This window comes from Sorex araneus, chromosome 3, assembly GCF_027595985.1.
Source record: "Sorex araneus isolate mSorAra2 chromosome 3, mSorAra2.pri, whole genome shotgun sequence".
NCBI lineage: Eukaryota > Metazoa > Chordata > Mammalia > Eulipotyphla > Soricidae > Sorex > Sorex araneus.
In genome coordinates, this window is record NC_073304.1 from 99,348,467 (window position 1) to 99,372,059 (window position 23,593).

General features: G+C 64.2%; 2 protein-coding genes across 2 annotated transcripts; one reads left to right on the forward strand and one right to left on the reverse strand.

Annotated features, from left to right (window-relative positions):
* The first annotated feature begins 778 nt into the window (after positions 1 to 778).
* On the forward strand, positions 779 to 18,881 carry STRA6 (signaling receptor and transporter of retinol STRA6). The gene is made up of 18 exons (XM_055132585.1): positions 779 to 900; positions 6,146 to 6,212; positions 6,347 to 6,432; positions 7,173 to 7,312; positions 7,760 to 7,783; positions 7,926 to 8,092; positions 9,683 to 9,805; positions 11,478 to 11,545; positions 11,723 to 11,799; positions 12,039 to 12,100; positions 12,848 to 13,010; positions 14,176 to 14,251; positions 15,085 to 15,218; positions 16,212 to 16,326; positions 16,410 to 16,511; positions 17,301 to 17,464; positions 17,642 to 17,791; positions 18,353 to 18,881. Exons 1-18 carry the CDS (start codon positions 785 to 787, stop codon positions 18,523 to 18,525), a joined length of 2,007 nt encoding a protein of 668 aa, XP_054988560.1. The 5' UTR covers positions 779 to 784; the 3' UTR covers positions 18,526 to 18,881.
* Positions 18,882 to 20,744: 1,863 nt separating this feature from the next.
* On the reverse strand, positions 20,745 to 23,498 carry ISLR (immunoglobulin superfamily containing leucine rich repeat). The gene is made up of 2 exons (XM_004611733.2): positions 23,205 to 23,498; positions 20,745 to 22,599 (listed from the first exon to the last, which is right to left on the reverse strand). Exon 2 carries the CDS (start codon positions 22,589 to 22,591, stop codon positions 21,299 to 21,301), a length of 1,293 nt encoding a protein of 430 aa, XP_004611790.2. The 5' UTR covers positions 22,592 to 22,599; positions 23,205 to 23,498; the 3' UTR covers positions 20,745 to 21,298.
* Positions 23,499 to 23,593: the final 95 nt, after the last annotated feature.

Below are 23,593 nucleotides of genomic sequence, written 5' to 3' on the forward strand. Positions count from 1 at the left end.
ATGCCAGCGCGCGCCCAGAGGCCCGGTGTGTGGGGCACAGCAGATGTGGTGGGCATAGGTGAGGGAGCATTGGAGCCGGCGCTGACGGCAGGTATGTGAGAGCAGTCAGGTGTGGGCGCTGCCAGTCCTGGAGCTGAGGCCTCTTGTCCCCAAGGGGCACACAGACTGAGGAGCGTGGGGGGGGGGGTCCCTGGAGGCAGGCTAAGGTGGGGAGGTCCCGAGGAGCTCACCCCCTCAAGTGTGAAGCAGGAGGGGCTTGGGCTGGGCCTGGAGGGAGCAGTGGAGCCCGCCCACCCTTTCATCTCTGCAGTCCTTCCTCTGACCTTCCTTGAATGTGTCTGTGGGTCCATCTGGGTGGGTTTGGGGAAGGGAGGGGAGGGGGGAGGCCTCAGCGGGCAGCGCTGATTGGACAGGCTGTGAAAACAGGAGTCGAGGCCGGTTTGGGGGCTGGTGCGCACAAACAGGTGCTCCTGGCCTCAGCCGCAGACCCTGAGGGACGCAGGCAGGCGCCGACCCCGGGATTACCCTCCTGCAGGACCAGGCGGGCCTCGACGGGAGGGGACAGCAAAGCCCAGAGGCCAGGCCCTCCTCCAGTGCCAGCCGCCAGCCCGGCTCCGGGAAGGGCCTTTCCCAGAGACTTAAAGGCAAGAAAGTAACCTTTAGGGCTCAGGAGAAACGTTCCTTTGTTTGGGTTTTTCTTTCTGGTGTTTTTTTCCCCCTAAGCCTCTTTCCACATCTGTACCAGCTTTTTTCGCTTGTCCCGGGGTCACAGAAGGGCCGAACCATGGCGCTGGTGCAGACGGCGGGGAACCAGACGGCCTCAGAGGCCTCGGAGGACTATTCCTATGGCAGCTGGTACATCGACGAGGCCGAGGAGGGCCAGGAGGCCCCAACAGAGGCGTAAGTGCTCCGGAGAGGGCCGTGGGCGTGGGACACAGGATAAAGAGCTTCCACGAGGTGCTTGGGCTGCCCACTTGCTGTGTGGCCCTTGACAAACCTCTGCCTCTCTGGCCCCATCTCTGCCTCTGCTCCACCAGAGCAGCTCCGGGGTGTCCCCTACAAAGCCCCAGGCCGGTCTGGGGGTGAAGGAAGTCTGCCCTGCCTGCCAGGGGTCACCCGTCCCAGTGGGGAGCCTGGAGGTTGTTTTGTTAACCAGGGTCAGGCCTGGGCCAGGGGAAGACCTGAGGAAGAAAGGGGGTGGGGGGTGGAAGCAGCCGCTGTTGTGTTTGGCGGCAGAGGCGGAGGGAGGCTGGGCTGGACACTGGGCCCAGACCCTTTCTTTGTTTCGTCTGAGCACCCTGCAGGGAGCTGGCCTGGAGCCCCCGGGAGGCCCCTGGGGTGGGGCCCCTCATCCTCCCATCCTTGTTTCTGGCTCAGTCCCTCCCCCAGCTGCCTGCTCTGTCTCAGGGCTTGGGGGAAAGGTAAGGCGGGGGGCGGGGGTTGGCACCAGATGCAGATGTGTCCACATCTGTTCTCCATCACCCCTGAAACTGGAGAAGTCGGAATGCTCGCGTGCCTCCCCGGGGGCCAGGGCCCGGTCACCCGGCGGGGGAGGACTCGGCGCTAGGCACCTGGATTACAGCCGTGCTGGCCCTGAGGGGGGGCCCCCACCCCTGACAGCCCCGAGAGTGTGCGAATGGGGGTGAGGGGAGTCCCAGGAACCCGGGAAGACCCAGCTGACCCGGGTCAAGGTCCTAATCTGCACCTGCGTCCTTGGGTGCCCGCGGGGCCGGGCACGGGCTGGGCCGGGAGCCAGCGGCCAGCTCTGTGCTGAGGTATGTGGACGGGGCCTCAGAGGAAAGCTGGGTGCGCGGCCCCGGGGCTGGTGGGAATGTGGGTGGTGCTGAGATTGTGCAGCCCCTCGGGGCCCCCGCCCCCTCCCCATGCAGGGAAGAATGAAGAGGATTGTTTGAATCCACTCAGCCTAACCCCGGCTGTGGCCTGCCCGCCGCCCCCATCAAAGGCGGGAACTGGAAGTCCTGGAAGTGCCGCTCAGGGGAGTCCTGAGGGATGAACTCCGACTCACCTCTGCTCTGAGCCAGGCCCCGCAGGGAGCCTGGAGCCGCTCCCGCCTGTCCCTGGGCCTCCGTGTGCTGCCCCGCTGGGGACAAGGACTGGGATGGACTCTGTCTGCTGGTCCCGTTCACGGGGCCCCGCGTGCTGTCCCAAGGGAGGAGTTAGGGGAGTGAGTCTGACGGGGCTGTCACTGCAGTGTGGATGGTCTGAAAGCTGAGCTGCTTTTGCTGCCCCTGCGGCGTCTCTGGCCCGGCCGTGTGCTTAGCCCAGCCTGAATGCACGCCATCCTTGGCCACAGCCGCTGCCTGCCAGAGCCTGGGGATACAGGTGGGCCCGAGGCAGCTGTCCAGGGTAGGGTGGGGGTCACTCACCTCTCTTCTGCATGTGCCCTCAGACCTTCTGCAGGGACACTAAGTGTTCAGAAGTGGGGACCCCAAACCACAGGCGTCCCCCTGCCCTAGGGACCCCAGACCACAGCCGTCCCCCTGCTCTAGGGACCCCAGACCACAGCCGTCCCTCCTGCCCAGAGACCCCAGACTGCAACCATCCCCAACCCCAGAGACCCATCCTGCTGTCCCTCCTGGTCCAGCCCTGGCTCCCTCCGGCTCAGAAGCACACGCAGAGAGGCTTGTCTTACTCCTTCTTTGGGGGTCACCTCACTGCCCGGCCTCTGCCCCCCAGCGCCCACCACCTGCCACAGCTTCCTGGGCCTCTGGATTTGCCGCTCACCCTCAGCCTCCTCTTGGAAGAAGGCCCGGAACCCACAGTCATCGGAAACTCCCTCTCCTCTGCTCCCTCACGCCCAGGCAGCCTCGGCTTCCCCCTGCACCCCCGAGACGCCGCCCCGCTGCTGCCACTGCATGTGAGGGGTCATTTGAAAATGCCCAGAGCCGGGCCTTTTGAGGCTCAGAAACGGCTGCGGGAGTGGAGACACTTGCCACTCTGTGTCCCTCCCAGGGGAGCCGCGGCGCCACTGAGCCCTTGCTCCTCCACTCTCCTGGCCCATTTGGGCCAGACCCTGAGCCTTGCTGGGTCTGGGTCTCCTGGTCTGTGGAGAGGGACAGTGCCCTCACCACTTAGGGACCTGAGCTCACGCAGGGCACCAGCGGTGTGGCCCTATAACCAGGGGCTTCTGCTGTCTGTGTGTAAATTGAGCCTCAGTCCCCCACAGCCCTGAGATCCGTCCTGCTCAAGCCCCCTTGCCTGTGTCAACCTGCTCTTGCTCAGCCGTGGGGGCCAGGCAAGCTGAGAGCGTCGGTGGTCTCAGCCACATTCCCTCCCTCCGCTCATCCCCCGGTGCGGGGCGCTCTCCCCTTCTTTACCCAAGGAGATGCCAACTGTCTTTCAGACTCACATCCCAGCCTACCCCCTGGGCCTCTTGCCCTTGCTTTCCTGTTTAGAAAGATCAATGCTGGCTTTGATCAGGCGCTAAGTCTCGGGCGGACAGCATCATGCTTCCGCATTGGTGTGCACATGATCATTCCGCCCCCTCCCAAGTCCAGTGTGCGTCCATCACCGGGTAGCTGACCCTTTCATTGGACTTACCCACCCGCAATCTCCTTCCCCTCTGGTGTCCAACCATCTGTTCTCTACATCTCTTTCTTTCATTTTTTTGTTTCTATATTTTCCTCTTGAGTGGAATGATATAATATTTGTCCATCTGACCCACTTTGCTAAGCATAAGACCCTCCAGGACCGTCCAGGCTATTGCAAATGGTAGAATTCTTTCTATTTTTAGTAGCTGAGTAGCATGCAGGGAGCCGCCTGCACATTCTTCTCTAGTCAGTCAGCAATTTGGTTGTTTACTTTTGTTTGTTTGTTTTTTGGTTTGAGGGCCACACACAGCCGTGCTCAGGGCTTACACCTGCTCTGCTCTCAGGGATCACTCCTGGTGGGGCTCAGGGGACCATATGGGATGCCGGGGATCAAACCTAGGTTGGCTGTGAGCAAGGGGAACACCCTGCTTGCTGTACTGTCTCTCTAGCTCCTACTTTTTTTGTTTGTCTGTTTTTGAGCCACACCTGGCAGTGCCCAGGACTTACTCCTGGCTCTGCACTCAGGAATCACTCCTGGTGGGGCGCAGGGGACCCCATGGGATGCCGGGGATCAAACCAGAGTCTGCCATGTGCAAGGCAAACACCCTCGCCACTGTGGCCCCTTGTTCACTTATCTTGACTACTGTGAATAACGGTGCTGAACGCAGAGGTGCACCGGGCTCTATAACCTAGTATCTTCCTCGTTTTCAGATCAGAGCCCAGAAGTGGGTCATTGGAGCAGACGGTGTTTCTCCCGTTAATTTTCCCCCAAGGAATCTCCAGCTTGTTTCCCAGGGCGGCTGCCCCCAGCCTGCATTCCCAGCAGTGTTGGGGCTTTCCTCTCCTCCACCTCCTCCCAACCCTTGTGGCTGCATCTAAGCCACATGAGGAACTCAGGCAGCTCAGCGGTCCCCTGAATGGAGGCTTCATCAGGGAGGAACCCGGGTCGGCTGCGTGCAAAGCAAGTGCCCTACTGGCTGCGCTATTGCTCTGGTCCCAATCTCACATTCCCCCGTTTTTTAAAAATCAAGTTTAGAGGCCACACCCAGCAGTGCTCAGGGGCTATTCTTGGCTCTTTGCTTAGGAGTGAACCCTGGCGGTTCTCAGGAGACCAGATGTGCTGAGTCTCGGACCATGGGGCAGAGTGGGTCTTCATTTTTTTTTTTTTTTTTTTTTGCTTTTTGGGTCACACCCAGCAATGCACAGGGGTCACTTCTGGCTCTGCACTCAGGAACCACCCCTGGCGGTGCTCGGGGGACAATACAGGATGCTGGGAATTGAACCTGGGTCGGCCGTGTGCAAGGCAAATGCCCTACCCGGTGTGCTGTCACTCCAGCACAGAGTGGGTCTTCTCTGGGGCAAGTGGTAGCACGGGCAGCCTGGGGCAGGAACCGCTCGCTGAGCCTGCCTGGGCCCAGGTCCGGGCCTTGGCAGGGTGGGTGTGCAGACCGAGAGGGCCCAGAGCAGTGGCCCTGAGTGGACATGTGGCAGGAGCCTTTCCGCCCAGGGGCGTAGCTGAGGCCCTTTTGCCTTGGGGAGTGGCTTGGGCAGACGCCCTCTCGCACACCCCCAGCACGAAGCCCTGCTCCTGGGGCTCTGCAAGGCACGTTTTGAGGGAGGAAGCTGGCTCAGGAGGTCCTGGCCAGTCCTCATGGAGGCTCCAAGGACCCTGAGCTCAGCCCAGGTCAGGGCGTTTCTCTTCAGCTGAGGGTGCCAGGGTGGGGCGGGGGTCTGGGGGTGCCCTGGGGGAGGCCTCCGCTGAGCACGGGCTCGGGGGTATCTTACCCGCCCTGCCTCCCCAGTGATCCAGCCACACGACTTGGCTGGGGGCGTGGGCCCTCACTGCCTCATCTGTTCGCTGCCTCCTCCATGGGCCTGCCTCCGAGCCCAGCTAGGGAGTCGAGAGGGCTGGAGCACTGCCAGGGCACAGGGAACCCCTGGGCTAACTAGAACAAGGGATTCCTATTTAGCTCTATGTGAGGACCAAAGCTCGATGAGCCATGTGGCCTGGATGTTAGCCCGCACTTGGGCCACCCTTGTGCGGTGCACAACCTGCTCAACTGTACATAGAAACCTTTCAATGCAAGGGAATCGAGAGGAGATCTATGTTCTCGAAGATGAAGGAAGGTCACCCTAGTGATGACACGGGGCAGATTTTACAGCAGAGAGTGGAGGACACACGACAGGACCAAACACTCAGTGGCTTGTCTTGGTCAATATGCAAAGGCACAGTTCTGTGACAAGGTCTGTGAGGCATGGAACAATCAGGAGGGCTTCCTGGAGGAGGAAAGGGGTAAGAGAGCAGGCCTTGAAGGATAAGAGGCATCTGGGTGAGATGAAAGAGGGGATGGGGGTTGGCCGGGCCATAGACTTCTGTGTCTCTCCTCTGGGTCCCATTTCCTTCAGCTCTGTCACCGCCAAGTTCGGCTGGGGGTGGCACCATGGAGGGACAAGAGGCCCTGGGGAAGTCTGAGAAGGTGGGAGTGGGTGAGGAGAGTCAGAGGGTGGAGGCAGGTGGTGGGTGGGACCCTAGGGCCCAAGGTCTGGAACCCAAACCCCGGCCAAGGCCTGATATCGCTCTTGCCTCCCTGCAGCTTTGTGCCCCCCTGCCAGCACAGCGCGCCCCCCGGCCTCCTCCACGCCTGCCTGGCCCTGCTGTCCGTGAGTCCCTGCTTCCTGGCGGGGGCGGGGGTCTGTCTCGGGGAGCCCCAAACGTGGGAGGGCATCCGAGGATCCGGTCGACCTGGGCTCCTGGGGGGTCCCAGCCCGCCAATACTGGCCCTTGCTCCCTCCAGGTCCTTACAATGCTGCTGCTGGCCATGCTGGTGCGGCGCCGCCGGCTCTGGCCCCGCTGTGGCCAAGGCAGGCCCGGACTGCCCAGGTGGGTGCTCTGCCCCGGGCCCCCACCCCCGGGCCCAGGCCTCTAAATGCTGGCCTCAGGGACAGTCCCTCCATCTCAGCCTGGAGGGTGCCCCGCCCCCACCCAGCTCTCCTCGGCTAGAGGGGGCCCCCCAGGGGTCCTGTTCCAGGCCCAGGGCACAGAAGCCCAGCAGGACCCAGCCCCAGGATGTGCTCCCTCAGAACATGGTCACCCTGCACCCCCTGGGTGCTGGTCCCTGGGTCCTCCCACGCCCAAGGTGAAGTCATGAGCCAGAACTGCCCCCTCCCGTCTCCTCCACGCTTAGACCCTAAGCCTGCCTGCAGACGGTACAGAGGCAGGGGGCAGGCTGAGAGGTTAGGGGGACTGCCCAGTGCCCGCTGTCTGCCCTCTTCCCGGGGCCACACCCAGGCCGCAGCCGCTGCCCCAGGATGTTGTGACTTGTGCGTGCTCTGAAGGTCTGCCAAGGCGGACAGGCTCGAGTGGGGGCGGCTGCTTCCTGGCGCATCCAGGGCTGTGTGTCGTGTCCCCCCTGCCCCCCCACCGCACAGTGCTGGCGAACAGTCCCGGGACCAGCTCATCGGCCCCCACAAATACTTGTGGAATGGGTGGAGGCCGCGTCTGAGTGTCCCCGGCCACAGTGTGGACATCCTCTGTCTGCCCAGGGCCAGGTCGGAGGTGAGCGGGGCTGGGAGGTGCGGGGAGGGTCTAAGCAGCTGCCTTCTGCCGCGTCCCTGTCCCAGCCCTGCAGACTTCTTGGCGAGGGACCAGCCCCGCGTGGTGCCCGCTGCTGTCTTCATGGTCCTCTTCAGCTCCCTGTGTCTGCTGCTCTCCGACGAGGCCCCGCTGCCCTTCCTGACCCGCGGGCCACTGCCCAGCCCAGGTACCGAGCCGCCCTCGGCCCTGGGTGGCGGATGATGCAGGACGTGTGGGCAGGCCAGGGACGCCCCGTCTATATAGACAGCCAGACTCCCCGCCAAACCCGCAGTCACCGGCCCTCCCGGACGCCCGAGCTCCACCGTGGGCCCCAGCCCCATGGCACCTTCTCTGCCCCTTCTGTCCTGCCGGTGGGCCTGGACCCAGCCCGGTGTGAGGAAGGACGAGGACACGTCAGCTCTGGCTTCACATAGACAAGTGTCACCAAGAGAGGCTGCCCCTCGGGGCTCACAGTGACAGCAGCATGTGGTCCTGACAGCCCTCCCACCCCCCAGCAGTGGAGGATGTCGAGGGTCCGAGTAGGGGATGGGGAGGTAGCAGTGGCTTCATCGAGTGCTCCTATACCCTGGCACTTCAGCCTGGCTAATGGACGGCCGTTCTGTCTGTTTTACAGATGGGGTTACTGAGACTCCAAGAGGTAACTCCCACGGGCACAGAGCCTGCACATGAGCCCGGGGCCTTGCAGGACAGCCTGGGAGGTGTGGGGCTGGAGGGGCTGGACGGGGACCCCTGGGCTCCTGGGCTGCCCCCCTTATGTGTCTCTCTGCCTCGTTTCCCAGGGCCCTGGAAGATGCTGGCCCTGCTCTACTACCCTCTTCTCTACTACCCGCTGGCCGCCTGCGCCACCGTCCCACACAGAGCCGCACACTTGCTGGGCACCGCGCTCTCCTGGGCTCACCTCGGGGCGCAGGTGTGGCAGAGAGCAGAGTGTCCCGAGGCACCCCAGGTGAGCCGGGCACCCTGGGCCGCGGCGCGTGGGGAGCCTGTGAGAGGCAGCCCGGCTCTTTCCATCTGCGCACGTGGGGCCCGCTCTGCCTGTGTCGGCACAGGAGCCCCTGCACGCCGGGCTCAGGCGGGGCAGGGCAGAGGGAGGGCACAGAGGAGGGAGAGGAAGGCTGAAGTCCCCCCACACCTCACCCCCTCCCTGGGAATGGCAGTAAGAAAACGTGGGGGCGTGGGGGCAGGGAATGGGGGCGCCGGCTTAGAAGGCTAACGAGAGCGTCCCAGAGCCCCAGAAGCCAGCTACAGGCCAGGTGGGGTGATCCGAAACCCTGGCTCTGAATCCAGCTTATAATTTCACTCATTCATTCATTGATTCATTCATTCATTCATTCGCTGAACACAGTCCAGCCACGTTATCAGTGCACACCAAGCACCTGGCACTAGGATTTGACCATGAACGAGACAGACTCCGCAGCCCAAGAGCTGCCCATCCAAGTGGGAAAAACACAATGGAAACAAAGAATCAGAACACTAGCCGAGTGGCCTGGGGATGAGCTGGCCACACCCTGGTCCCGCAGGCTCTCCGTCCTGGAAGATGGAGCGACTCCTGTGCCAGTGCTCTGGGGTGACAGAGACTTGCTGGTGCTTGCTGAGTGCAGAGACTGGGTTGCTCTTCTGTCCTTGTGTGTGTGTTCTGGGGTCCACACCAGGGCTTGCTCCTGGTTCTGCACTCAGAGGTCACTCCTGGTAGGACTGGCGGGGGACCGTATGAGGCGTCCATGTTTCCTGGGTACAAGGCGAGAGCCCGACCTGCTGTACTATCTCTCTGGCCTTGGTCCTTTTTGTTTGGTTGTTTGGTTTTGGGGCCACACCTGGCAGTGCTCAGAGGCTATTCCTGGTTCTGGGCCCAGGGATCACTACTGGTGGGGCTCAGAAGTCATACGGCATGTCAGGGATCGAGCCGGTCAGCTGCGTGGAGGCCAGCGCCCTCCCTGCTATGCTCTCACTCCAGCCCCTCTTTTATGTCTTGTGTGTGTTGCTGGGGATCAGACTAGGGGCCTCAGGAATGCGAGGCCTGTGCCTGACCCGAGCTGTGACGGGGGGATGGGGGGGCCTTCCTGGCTGGTCCCCACCGCCTCCATCCGCTGCTTAAGGAGCTCCATAGCAACAGATGAGAGAAGGGACCCAGCCAAGGCACGCAGGGTCCCTACGGCCATAGACAGAATTAGGTCCCGTCTCGGCTTCAGGGGCCCGTGCTCAATGCAGCAGGGCTGTAGGGACATAGAAAGTGTCTCCCACTTCGGGTTCCACTCTGGTCCCTGGGGCTGGAACATTCCATCTTCTCTGGCTTTCCTAAGAGCTGGGACCCTGGGGGAGGGCAGAGGGGGGCAAGTGGGGCATTTCCCCTTAGTGCCAGGTATGTGGGGGAGGGTCCGGCCCCAGAAGCAGCCACCTTGCCTGCCCCTGGACAGAGCCTGCATGAAGGCAGGGGTGGTGAGTCCGGGTGTGGGGTTGGGAGAGGCAGGTCACGGGAGGAAAACTCTGTGTGTGTGTGTGTGTGTGTGTGTGTGTGTGTGTGTGTGTGTGTGTCCAGATCTACAGGTATTACTCCCTGTTGGCCTCCCTGCCTGTCCTGCTGGGACTCGCCCTGCTGAGCCTCTGGTACCCGGTGCAGCTGCTGAGGAGCTTCCGACACGAGGCCAGAGCGGGCTGGAAGGTAACGGGGCCCCCAGCCTCATGCTGCCCCGCTGGTCCTGCCTGGAGGTCGGGGGGCGAGCACAGAGCAGACGCCAGTGTTGGCTCCCGCAAGGGACCAGAGTCTCCCCTCCCCAGGCCTGCCCAGGGGACTCTCAGCAGAGAACTGGGTTGGGAGACGGGAAAGCCACGGCCCGGGTAGCACAGGGAGCACAAGCTTTGGGTGTCCTGGAAGCCCTGCAGAGACTGGCCCAAGCCCCACGCACCCAGAGTAGCACTGTCCCGGGAATGCACGCTAGGTTGGATAACGTCTGATAAAGCGAGGGCTAGGAATCCATAGGCAGGTCAGGAGGACTTCCTGGAGAAGGCGGCCTTTGGCAGGGAAGCTCTGGAGGGGGTGGAGAATAAGAGGAGGCACAGCAGGCATGGAAGAAGAGCCAAGGGAAGGGCGAACATGGGGCGTGTCTGTTCTGCTCATGCCTGGTTCACGGGGCTGGGCAGGTCTTAGCACATTACGGACACGGGAGATGCTTCTGAAGTTCTGGATGGCGGAGGAGTGGGCAGGTGGGCGGGTGGACACGTCACAGCGGGCGAGGATTCTTGCAAGATATGATAAGCTTCTTGGGATGCTTCGGCACCTCCGCGCAGGCCCCGGGCTAGGGCCCCCGACTGGAGCCCACTGACCTGCTTCTGACCTCAGGAGCTGCCAGGGCGAGCGGGGCGAGCTGGAGGCCATGTCCGATGCTCACGGGGTGTGCCCAGGCCAGGGGGCACAGTGGGGGTGATGCCCACGCTGTTCTGCTCCCCGGGGCCTCAAGGAGGAGAAGCCAATCAAGCAGCGGGGCCCAGGGCCAGGGGGGTACTGGGTGCTGGGTTCCCAGAGGGGGAGGGGCAGCCGTAGAGGCGGCCTCCCGGCCTGCAGGACAGGCGCCAGCTGGCAGGTGTGGCCTGGCTGGTGTCTGGCACCCGGGCCTGGGGCGAGCAGGGCATGGAGGTACCCTGTGGTGTGTGCTCCTCAGGGACTGAAGCCGAGAAGGTGGGGACCCCGTCCCGGGGAGGGGCTCTGGAGCTGCTGGCGTCCCTCCCATGCTTGCTTGGGTGCCCAGTGCCTGGTCCTGGTGGCCACTGCCATCCTCAGGCCCTCTCGCTTCTGGGGAGCCGCCACCTGTCTATCTTGCAGCTGGCCCCAAGCCCCACCACTCTCCCGCAGGGCTGTGTCACCCTCTTCCCGGCAGCCTCTCTCCTGGAGAAGCCTCGAGAGAACTAAGTGTCCCCCACCCCAGCCACTGCTGCCCTGAAGCCCCGAAGGACACCGGCCAAGCTTGGAGCTGACCCGCCCTGGCCCTGGCCCTGTTGTCCCTGCAGCAGTGCCCAGGGCCTTCCCTGGACCTCTGCCGCTTGCAGGCGGCCAGCAGCCTGGAATGTGGCTTAGACAGAATCCCGTCCCCCTGGGCTCAGCTGAGGCGGAGGACAGGGGCGGATCTGACCCGGAATGGCCCCTTCCTGTGCCCATCACTGCCTGGGATGTGCTCAGGAGACAGAGGCAGGAGGACCTGGGGGGATGGAGAGAGACCCCCAGCTCTGAGGGTGCTCACAGGCTGAGACATGGTTAGAGGGTCTCACGCTGGGGTTCCCTGAACCAGGACCCCCCCACACACCCCACACCTGAAGTCCTCCTTCCTGTCTGCCCACAGTGGCCACAGGGCGACCAGTCTGAGGTCTACCTGAGGACCCTCCTGTGTGGGAAGAAGCTGGAGACCAGGTGAGGGTTGAGGTGCCCCCGGGGGGTGCCGGTGGGGACCCGTGGCAGAGGCTGCGGGGGGATGTCTGTTTCGAGGGGCTAGCATGGAAAGTAAGGTGAGCAGACAAGGGACCGCACACGGGGGCTCTGCTCAGCGCGGGGGCTTCTCCTGAGGCCCCACCGCCCGTCTCTCGGCAGGTCACACAGCACCAAGCAGGGCTTCCTGGCCCAGGCCCGGGGCTGCCTCCGACGCTGTGCCTACACTCCGCAGGCAGGTAGGAGGGGCCCTCGAGGAATCGAGACGCCCGGGGGTGGGCAGGTGCCCCCTGAACAGTGCAGAGGGAAGCTGCTTCCTGATACCCCCTCCTGGACAGCGGGCGGAGCAGCTCAAGTTCTGGCCCAGGGGAAGCCCCTGGCTTGGGTGGTGAGGGGGCCCAGACTCTTTCCTGGCTCTCGGGGGCTTTCAGGCCTGGGGTGCTGGCGCTCACGTGGCCGATCCTTTCCGGGTCTGCAGGATTCCGACTCCCTCTGAGCCTGGTGCTCTCCGCCACCCTGATGGGAACGGCCATTTACCAGGTAGGTCCTGCCACTGGGCTGTCATTTATCATGATGGCCCCTCCCCAGGCTCAGCCCCACTCCCTTGACCACATGGTTGAGATTCTTCCTCCTCGTCGTCGTCGTCGTCGTCGTTGTCATCGTCCTCCTCCTCCTCTTCTTCTTCTCCTCCTCCTCCTCCTCCTCCTCTCCTCCTCCTCCTCCTCCTCCTCCTCTCCTCCTCCTCCTCCTCCTCCTCCTCCTCCTCCTCCTCCTCCTCCTCCTCCTCCTTCTTCTTCTTCTTCTTCTTCTTCTTCTTCTTCTTCTTCTTCTTCTTCTTCTTCTTCTTCTTCTTCTTCTTCTCCTCCTCCTCCTCCTCCTCCTCCTCCTCCTCCTCCTCCTCCTCCTCCTCTTCCTCCCCTCCTCTTCTTTCTCCTTCTTCCCCATCCCTGTCTCTGCCCCCTCTCCTCCTCCTCTGCTTCTCTGAGAGCGGGAAATCCCCTGTGGCCAGGTCAGACCCAGAATCTGAGCCTCAGTTCAGGGGCGGTGCTCAGCTTGGCTCTCTCCCCCTGGGAATACTGAATACTTGCTGTTCTGTGGTGTGGAGGGCGGAGCGGTTCCTGGATAGAGGGGCAGACACATGCTTGGGTTCCTGGAACACACCCTCTGGCTGATCTCAGCCCCCGGGGACACAGAGCTTGGTGGGGGCCATGGGGCCATGTCCCATCTGCTCCCCAGGGGGCTGCTGACCCTGGCCTGAGGCGGGCGCCTCGCTCCTGGCCCTTCCAGGTGGCCCTGCTGCTGCTGGTGGGCGTGGTGCCCACCGTGCACAAGGTGAGGGCAGGCGTCGACACCGACGTGGCCTACGTGCTGGCCGGCTTCGGCATCGAGCTGTCGGATGACAAGCAGGAGGTGGTGGAGCTGGTGAAGCACCACCTGTGGGCACTGGAAGGTGAGACTGACCGCTGGGCCCGGGCTGTGAGCTGCCCCCTCACCCCACAGAATTCATGCTGGTGAGCATGTGGGCACTGCCCTTCCCTCTCTGATCTCTTCATCCTCAAACTGGGGTGACCGGGACCTCCAGTCCCAAGCCTCTGGCCTAGGGGTTCGTCTCAGCCGCCCTTGTGAGGTGTCCACCCCCAGCCCTGGACCTGCACCACCCCTCTAGGCCCGAGAGCAGCACCGCTGCGCACTGTGGGGGCTGTGGGGACAGCGCAGGGTCTTTGCTGGGTGAGGGTGGGGCGCTGTGACAGGGACCTGGCCAAGCCTGCAGCGAATCCCAGCGGGAGGGTGTGGTGGGGTTGGTGGGGGCACGTGTTCTCACCCCCTGCCCTCGCAGGGCCATCTCCCTTCTCCTTCCTTACCTTCCTGGTCAGACCCAGGAGCCCAGACTGACCCTTCAGCCTTCAGCCCTGTGCCAGCCTCCCTCGCCCCTTCTGGGCGCCGTGGCAGAGACACACACGCAGCGTGCAGTGTGTGCGCCTCAGGGCACATGTGGGGCCCACGGGAGACCCAGGCTCCCCGCGTCAGAGCCAGGCTCGGGAGTCAGTGCTCAGCCTGACTGCACCCTGGCATTCCCTGGGGTGCTTCCACAAAAGTTGGGGCATCGGTTCCCTGCCCCGAGGTCCTGACTTCTTTGACCTGAGTGACAGACAGGACTACAGTGGGTGGCCGACAGCGCAGGAGGTGTCCTGCTAGTGCCCCCGAGGGCCCGCCCACTCCAGCCCCTGTAGGCCCGTGGGCCCAAGGCTGCTTCCGCCAGCGTGCTCCTGAGTGCCCGGAGGAGCCCCGGTGATGCTATCCTGCTCTGCCGGGAAGGTCGCTGTCTCCCTCCGTCACGTCTCAGCAGCGCAGCCTAAGCTTCTGGGAGCCCCAGCTCCCTCGGGACCCCTGTTTCTCTGGGGGGTACTGGGGGGCTGCTCTGGGGGTGCAGACAGCCCCGCACCTGCTTGGTCCAAACACCAGGCCGGCTGCAGCACGCGGCCATCCTCCTGGAGAGACAGCAGGACACGGGGCGTGGCCCAGAGGGGCAGGAGGAGGCTGGTGTGCACGGGCACAGGGATGCCCAGCAGGCGGCCCTGTGCCCAGCTTCCCTCCTCGCCCCTTCCACTCCGCAGTGTGCTACGTCTCCGCGCTGGTCCTGTCCTGCTCACTCAGCTGCCTGGTGCTGACCCGCTCGCTGGCGGCACACAGGTCAGTGCGGCTGATGCTCGGACAGCTGTGGGAGCCCTGCGCGAGGCCCGGGGAGCAGCCACGGCTCTGCAGGCCCAGGTTTCCCCCGAGTCCACCTGCCCAGCCCATCCGGCCAGGCAGGGTGGGCAGTCTGCGACATGGCTGCCGCAGGGTGGGCTGGGCCCCCGGGGAGGGGTCTCTGGGGTGGACAGTGGCCCAGGGAGCTGCGAGAGCACAGGGAGGGGGGAGGGGAGACCCTGAGGCTTGGGGGGAGGTGAGGCGAGAGGGGTCACCTAAGAGATGGCGAGAGGACACAGATTGCCCAGCCACCTGGTAACCACGTGACAGGGAGAACCAGGGAATCATGACAGAGAGAGAAGGTTCTAGATGGGCACAGGTTGGAAAAAAGGGGAAGGGGGTGTCCGGAGACTCAGCTACGTGCCCTGTGCCCATGTCAGGCCTCAGAGGTTCAGCCCCTAAGGGACCGACCCTCAGGCACAGGCCCAACTGAGCAACGGGGGAGGGGCTGAGTCTCTGCCCTTTGGAACTTGCCTCCTGCCCCAGGGGCCAAGCTATACTCCCCCTCCACACGCCTCCTGCCCACTCCTGCTGTTTTCTCACTTTTTTGACTGGGCTTGGGTTGCACCTTCTGCCTGAGTTCCCCTCCTTCCATGACCCCACCCATCCCACCAGCTTATTCACTCTTTAAGACTCTGCCCAGACATCCCCTCCTCCAGGAAGCCCTCCTGACACCTCTGGGCTCTCAGATCCTGACTGTGGGTGGTATTCAGCCTGGGAGTTCCGGTGAGTGAGCCTGAGGTGCTGCCTTCCCCACCCCCCTACCACCCCCCCAGGGCCAACCTTCGAATCCTACACCGAGGGGCTGCCCTGGAGCTGGGCCCCCTGGCCCAGAGCCCCTGCCCCTCCCGCCAGGTCATATTCTGCTGGATGAGCTTCAGCGCGTACCAGACTGCTTTCACCTGCCTGGGTGAGTGTCAGCGGGCCCAGGAGGGGGGACTCGGCAGGTCCTGGCTGCTGGGGCAGGCCAGAGGGTCAACCCAGCCTGACTCCCCAGCCCTCAGGAAGCTCCCTCAGGGCAACAGAATGGACCCCGTGTGCGACTGAGATCACACAGAGGGGACCCCACGCTGGAATTTCTTAGGGAAGTAGTGAGGATAGTGAGTAGGAAGTAATGAGCAGTGGTGTCGGAGGGTAGTGAGATCCCTGTCACTGGGGGTATGCAAACACGCTACACTGGTGTGTGTGGCGGGGAGAGGGGGGCGGTGTTCAAGCAGACCCTAGAACCAGAGAGACAGTATAGAGGTTAAGTCACTTGCTCACGCACAGTCAACGTGGCTTCAGTCCCCTGAAAACCATTCGGAGTGATTCCTAAGCTCAGAGCCGGGAGTAATCCCTGAGCACTGCTAGGTGCTCTCCCTCCCCCAACAAGCAGAAAATGGGCTCTCCATGGTGGGAGTTGGACTAGATGAACTCCCAGGACGCTCTCAGCCCTGATTTTCCCCCGAGACAGCAGTGGGGGCAGGGCTGCCGGCCCTTGGGTTCTCACCTCCCAGGGCAAGGAGGCCAGAAGGAGCCGAGGAATTCCCAGCTCCCACTGCGGTCCCTGCAAGTCTTGATACTTCCCCTCTCTGATACATTATTGCACACCGCCCACAGCACCCCCTGGCGGCAGGCTCTGGGCACTAGTCACGGGAGGGCAGCCCTGCCCCAGGGACTGGAGCAGCTGGGAGGAAATGGCCTTTGCAAAGCTCGTGGTGGTTTTCCAAAGAGTCATCACAACAGCCCCTGCCCGGGAGCCCCTACCAGGTTTACAGGGGGAGGCAAAGCCAGGCTCAGAGAGGCAAAGTCACTTGTTCAAGGGCACACAGCAGGTCTCACAGCGCCCCGAGTCCTTGGCCCCCTGAACCCGAGCTCCCACAGGCCCACGGTGCTGATGCCTGTCCCGGCCTTCATTCCGCAGGGCTCGTGCTGCAGCAGGTCATCTTCTTCCTGGGGACCTCGGCCCTCACCTTCCTGGTGTTCATGCCTGTGCGTTACGGCAGGAACCTGCTGCTCCTCCGGTCCCTGGAGTCCTCGTGGTGAGACAGGCAAGGGACCAGGGCGTGATCCCCCCAGCCGAGGGGCCTCCCTGCATCACAGTCTCTCCCTCCTCCCACAGGCCCTTCTGGCTGACCTTGGCCCTGGCCGTGATGCTGCAGCAACTGGCGGCCCACTGGGGCTTCCTGGACACTCGCCACGGACACCCGGAGCTGACCAACCGGTGAGACGGGTTCTGGGCCCTCCCCCTCCGGGAGGTCCTAGGTCAAAGAGAGGTGATGCCCTGCACGAGCCAGCTCAGTTTCCCATACAGCAGTTAGGGGGCCAGGCACCCCCTCGGGAGCTGTTCCTGCGTGGGGTTCAGTGCCACGCTCCTCTGCCCCCTCAGATCTCGGTCCCAGCTCTGCAGGGAGGAAGCCACTAGGAACAGTACTTCCACGTGAGAGGGCCAGGCCACGGGAGAATATCAGATCTGGGAGGGAGTGAGAGGACAAGGGACCCAGAGGAAAGGAGGGAGACAGAGTCTGAGGAAGATCCTCGGCTTACCCCCTCTCCCCCGCCCGCTGCTGGTGATGCCTCAGTTTCCCCTCTATAGCTTGGGTGCACAAGGCTGTCATGAGATGATAGGAATGGGTGTGATGCTTAGGTGGGTGCATGGTGTGCTCCAGGAAAAGGAAAGGATGAGGCCAGAGTCATAGCGTGGCAGGGAGGGTGTTGGCCTTGCACGTGCTGGCCTGGGTCTGACCCTGGTGTCCCATATGGCCTCCCGAGCACTGTCAGGAATGATCCCTGAGCACAGAGTCAGGAGTAAGTCCTGAGCACCGCCAGGTATGGCCCAAAAAGGAGAGGAAAGGAGGGGAGAGGAGAGAAGAGAGAGGAGAGGAGAGGAGGGGAGGGGAGGGGAGGGGAGGGGAGGGGAGGGGAGGGGAGGGGAGGGGAGGGGAGGGAGGCTGTCCCAGGGGGTGCGGGGGCCACTGGCCGACTTAGGGGACAGCCCCGTCTCCCCTCCCAGGCGTGCTCTCTCGGCTCTCACCTTCCTGTTCTTCCCCATCAACGTGCTCGTGGGCGCCATGGTGGCGGCCTGGAGGGTGCTCCTGTCCGCCCTCTACAACGCCGTCCACCTCGGCCAGATGGACCTCAGCCTGCTGCCTCCCAGAGCTGCCACTCTCGACCCCGGTGAGGCCAGGGGCTGGGGGGCGCAGGATGCTCAGAGGGGCCATGTGAGGCCCACGCATGGCTGGGGGGGTGCGTGGTACATCCGGTGGCTGCTCGGGAGTCCGTGGCTGCTCGGGAGTCCGAGGGCTGGTGGGGATGGGCCCCACCCACCCAGCACTGCCCTCGCCCGCCCCCCAGGCTACCACGCCTACTGCAGCTTCTTGAAGATGGAGGCCAGTCAGTCACACCCGGCTGTGACGGCTTTCTGTGCCCTGCTCCTGCGAAGGAGGGACCCCCAGCTCCCGGCCGGCCCCCAGGACAGACTCCAACCAGGGCAGGAAGAGGAAGGTGCGTCCGTGCCCTGGGAAGGGGGGCTCTGGGCCGCCCTGCCCCCCGTCCAGCACATGCGGAGGCCAGGCGAGGACTCGGGCAGTGCCCGTCGGCTGTAGGGGGACTAGAGTATGATCCTATCTGCTGCCCCTGTCCACTGCCCCTCTCCTGCCCCCTCAGCCACCAACTCCCGGCTCCTCTGGATGTCACAGCCCAGTCCTCACACAGAAGACAAGGCACAGCCTGGCTCAGGGCCCTGGCACCCCAGCCCCTCCCCCCCAGGAGCCCGTCTCCCCCATTCCCCGCCATCCCTCCTGCTCTCAGGAGCCTGCCGCCCAGCCCTCCCTGCCGTGGGCAGAGAGTGGTGAGGGGGCGGGGGCAGCCCTGCCTCCATCCCCTTCACCCAGCCTGACACCCCCCACCCAGGACTGCCACTGTGCCCCTTCCTCCCTGCGCCCCTCCTGGCTCCTGGGACACCAGCCTCCTCCCCGCCCGACATGAGGTTGTCACCCTGCGCTGCGGTCTGGGTATGGGGCGCTGCTGTTTGCTGAGTGACTCACTGACACTCTTGCCTTCCAGGGATGCAGCTGCTGCAGGCCAAGGCCCCGGTGGCCCAGTGGGCCGCCTGCAGAGCCCGCCGCAGCCGAGCCCGCTGGGGCCTGGCCTACTCCCTGCTGCGCAACCCGGCACTGCGGGCCTGGCGGAAGCCCGGGCCCCTGGGCAGCCAGGCAGGGACGTGCACCGGGTCCTGAGAAGGGCAGGGCAGAGCCCGCAGCTGGAGGCGCCCCGCCTCCTCCCACTCGCCCCGTCTCAGCACCAGCCGGTGTGGGCAGGTTGGCGGGAGCAAACTGCCCCCTGTGGATCTGGGGGCCGGCTCTGGTGCGCCCACCCTGGCCCAGGCAAGCAGGGAGCCCTGGACAAGCCCCAGCTAAGGCCCTTCCCCACGGGGCTGCCTGACCCGCTGCTCACCTCAGCCCACGGACCCAGGCTCACATCTCCCGTCTCCCCGCCCCCCACCCGGCCGCCCCACCCTGGGCTCCCTCTGGCAGCCCCAGCGCCCCCACGCTCAGGCCCGCTCTGTCTGGAGTTGGTTCACCTCTGAGAGTATGAAAGAGCCAGTGTCCTCCCTGTAATAAACGTGTCCCCAAGAAACTCCTCCTCCACGGGCAGGCCGCAGGGAAACCTGCCTGGGCGGAAAGTGCATGTTTATGAGGCCCGGGTGGTGCTGGCTGGGCTGGGCACTGGGTGCCCGTAGAGAGGGGTCTGTGGCTGCATCCATCTGGGGAGCGGGGGGAGCTGGGGTTCTGCAGTGCCACCCCTGAGGTTGCAGGCATGGGTTTGGAAGTCCATGGAGCCTAAAGGGTGGGTGGGCAGCAGTAAAGGCAGAGGATGGCTGGGGGGCGGGCGAGGGGGAACGGAAGGGGTGGCGGGAGGGGGCCAGACCATTGAGGACAGGATCGGGTCCCACTCAGCCCCCTGGGAAGGGTTTTGTCCTCCTGGGCCCGGTGTGGGGAATGTGAAGGCACTTGGAGTCTCTGCTGGACACAGGGATAGTCCCTGGGTCACTGGACTATCACTGGACCACCAGGAGCCACACAAGGGAGCCTGACCCACATAGGAGGCAGAGCCTCCGGGAGGGCTTGCTGGAGGAGGTGGTGCCTGAGCCAACATAGCTAAGTGAGCAACAGAGAATTGGGGCGCAGCAGAAGCAAAGGCACAAAGGAGACAGTCCGTCTGCAGCAGGGTGGGAGAGGGGGCAGAGTCGGAGGTCCCTTGGCGGCCCTCGCTGGGAGCCCCGGCTTTACCCCAAGAGCAGCGGGGACCACCAGCCACTGGAAAGCAGTGGACGGGGGTGGGCCTCTGAACTCAGGCCACAGCTGCTCCCCACAGCCGCTGAGCCCAGCACCAGGAGGTCTAGGTCCTCCTCTAAGAGACTAAGTCAGAGACGCGGGGTTCCCGTCTGAGTGCGGCTGCCCACTGGAGGAACTCGGAAGTCGGTCAGACCCTGAAGGCCAGCAAGGAAGCGCAGACTCACCACAGCTGGGCGCCACTTCTGTCCCTGCCACCAGTATCCGCCCAGTGGGACCTGCAAGCCAGTGGGCAGGGCTTGAGAGCCAGCAGAGGGGGCAGGGGGGCCAGCCCACCACTCATCTCCCAGGCGCCCTGGCCTCCCAGCTGGGCTCCCAGTTCGAGGGGTTCCGGGAGAGGCCATAGAAGCCCCCAGCCCAGCCCTGAGCTTCTTCTTTTTTTTTTTTCTTTTTGGGTCACACCCAGCAATGCACAGGGGTTACTCCTGGCTCTGCACTCAGGAATTACTCCTGGCGGTGCCCGGGGAACCATATGCTGGGAATCGAACCCGGGTAGGCTGCATGCAAAGCAAACATTCTAACCGCTGTGCTATCCCTTCAGCCCCTCCTGAGCTTCTTAATCCCGAGAGCACCTGGATTTGGAAGGGGAAGGACAGAGGCAGCAGGAGACACAGTTCAGACCCACTCAGAGCTGGCCTCGGGGTCTGACCCCATTCACATGCCCTCTCACCCCATGTCCCCTATACCCCATCAGCTTCCGATTCATCGACTGCAGAATCACTGATTCCCCTCCCAGGAACTCTGGGGGCACCTGGGGTCCCTGGGCCTCTTTCCCTCTCTTCCTCCTCCTCCCCCTTATGCCCCCCACCTCCTCCCTCTGGCCTGGCCTTTCTCCCCTTTCCTTCCTGAGCTGGGAAAAGGGGCCACAACCCAAGCCTCCCCTAGAAACACCCCTTCAGGCTACAGTTCAGGGTACTGGACGGTGACGCCCCCAGCCCAGCAAGGCGCTCAGACCCACACCTCAGTTCTGCGGTTTCCCGGAGGGGACATCTGCAGCTCCCCAGCCGCCACACGTGCACACAGACTGGCCCCTCCTGCTGCTCTCTCTGGGGGGGGGAGGGTGGGGGGGCTTCCAGACAGAAGTCCAGGCAGACACGAGGAAGCATCAGCAACACTGTTTATTCCTCCGCTAGCCCCAACCTGCTGGCTGAGGATGGGCTACAGATGCAGGCTTGAGAGAAAGGAATGGTCAGTGGGTAGAGGGGTGCAGGCTGACCGGAGGGACAGAGGAGGGGAAGCCCCCCTGGGGGCCTCCCGTCCCAGAGAGATGTGGGCCAAGCTGCCAGGTCAGCGCTAAAGCAGGTCCCACTGTGGCCCCTCTGCAGGCTGATCCCAAGCCCCTCGGTGCCACCCGTCCCCTGGTGCCCTCACTCATTGGTGCCCGGGGGCCAGGCACTCCCACATTAGCCAGTGGGGGCCACCAGGGCCTGTCGCCAGCAGCAGTGAGCTTCGTAGCTGGTGGCAGGAAGTTTGTCCTACTTCGCTTTGAGCTAGAAACAGGGGTTGGCGAGGGTTCCAGAGGAGCCGAGAAGGGGAGGTAGGAAGCTGTGGGGCCCCAGGGCACCTCAGGAGCCCAGCGCTCCGTACCCCTGCGCGGGGGCAGCCCTGCTCGGGCGAGGAGTTGGGGCCACGCCAGCCCCTGCCAGGTGGCGGGGGGCTAGAAAGAAGTGAGGAAGAGAAGGACGAAGAGGCTGTGGCCCAGAAGGAGCAGCCCGGGGGACGGCCGCCCCAGAGGCCCGTCTCCCACAGGCCCCGCGGCCTCGGGGCTCCCTGCGCGGCTGAGGTAGATGATGACCACGTTGTCCTCGGGGCCAGAGGGCTGCACCTCGTTGTCGACCGTGTAGCAGCCCTTGGCCTCGGCGCCTTTGGCGCGAAACCTGCGGCCCAGCGCATCCTCGCCCGTCTCGCCGGGGCTGGCCAGCGCCACACTCACCGAGCTCTCGGCGCTGCCCAGCTCGTTGGTGGCCAGGCAGCTGTAGGTGCCCTCCTCCAGCTTGCCGAAGTCGGGGATGAGCAGGCTGCCGTTGGCAAAGGCCTGGAAGCGCGGCCGGCCGCCGGAGGGCAGGGCCCCGGGCAGGGCGCGCCCATCCGTGCCCACGTTGGGGCTGGTGATCTCCACGGTGCCGCTGGGCGTCTGGATGTGCCAGTGCAGCTGGGGCGCGGGCTGCCCGTCCACGTCACAGTGCAGCGCCAGCACGAAGCCCGGCCGCAGCTCGGCGCCGTCCTGGCTGGGCTGGTAGGTGAGCTGCACGGCGGGCGCCGAGCAGGGCAGGGGCAGCAGGCGGCTCAGCGGGGTGCCCTTGAGCAGGTGCGGCGAGACGCAGGTGATGTTGTTCTGCTCTGGGATGGACACGGCGGTGGTCAGCGCCCACGTTTTGAACCACATGAGGCCGCAGGTGCAGTCGAAGGGGTTGTCGTTGATCTGCAGGTGGGACAGGGCGGTGAGCGGCGCCAGGGTGCCGTCGGCCAGCGTGTGCAGGCGGTTGTGGTTGAGCTGCAGCGAGCGCAGGGCACGCAGGCTGCGGAAGGCGTCGCGCGGCACCGAGGTCAGCTCGTTGCTGTCCAGCTTCAGCAGCTGCAGGGCGCTGAGGTTGTGCAGGTCGCTCCAGGAGAAGTCAGAGATGAGGTTGTGGCTGAGGTCCAGGCTCTTGAGGTGGCCCAGTGAGGCCAGGGCGCCCGCCGCCACCCTGCGGATCTCGTTGTGGGCCAGCCAGAGCGACTGCAGCAGGGGCACCTCCCGGAAGGCGCCCTCGGGCAAGGCCGGCAGCCGGTTGGCCGACAGGCTCAGTGTGGTCACGTTGGCTGGGAAGCCGGGTGGCACGGCCTCTAGGTCCCGGTAGGCGCAGTCGGCGATCTGGAAGCCGTACTTCTGGCCACAGTCACAGGGCTCGGGGCAGGCCCGTGCCAGGCCCAGGAGGACGGCCCCACACAGCAGGCGCAGCGCCAGCATCCTCGCTCCTGCAGAAAGGGCCACACGCCCAGGTGACCCCCCGCCCCGAAGGACACTCGCCCCTCCCAGGACCCGTGCCAGGTCACGCAGCAGAGACCCACCACCCCCCTGGGACAGAAGAGGAAACTGAGGCCCAGACTGGCCCCTCCACCCCGCAGCGCTCCCCTGCTGCTGACTTTATGACTTGAAATCTGTTTCCCGGTCGCCCCCTCCCCCAGCACTTCACAGACCCTTCCTCTGCCCTCCCACGTCCCTCCCACCCAAAGCCCCCATAGGTTTGGCTGGCCCAGACAGGCCCCCTGTGCAGTGTGCACCACCCCCACCCATCCCGCCGTCCCTCCTGCTCCTGCAGCCCAAAACCTCTTCCGTGGAAACGCCTCGGCCTGTGGGGCTCAAAGGACCCCCGGCAACCGCCCAAATAAACTCCCACCGGGGTCCCTCAGCTGGCTTGGGTGAAGCTGGCCAGGCGATCAGGCCCAAATGCCTCTGGTATTTCCACAGACAAATGCCGTTGTCAAGGGAAGGACGCCCCGGGCAGATGCGAGGCAGGGAGAGTCCCGGGGCCCTCAGCCCAGCAGGGGCCTCCCTGCAGCTCCTCCCGCGGGCTTCTTACCTTCAGAATCACCTCTCTCTCGTCCGAGGGAGCTTCTGAGATGGAACCAAAGGGCAGCAATGGAGGCGGCTGACCCTGGAGACTGCAGGACCCGGGCCCCGGGAAAGCCGGAGGGAGGGGCGGTGAGTGGGTGCGAGTCCCACTTTCAGTTAGTTTCCCTGGCCCTGTCCCCCCTCGGGTGCCTGGGAGCCCGCAGAGAGGAGTCTGCGGAGAGGGCAGGGGGCGCCCAGAACCCTGCACCCCCTTCCTTCAGCGAAACAACTGCTCTCCCCAGCCACAAGGACCCGCCGTGTTTCATAAGTGACACCAGAAACTTGAGGGGGAAGAGATGCCAAATTTTCGGTGGTGGTTTTTTTTCCCCCCTCTCTCTCTCTCACTCACTTTTAGCA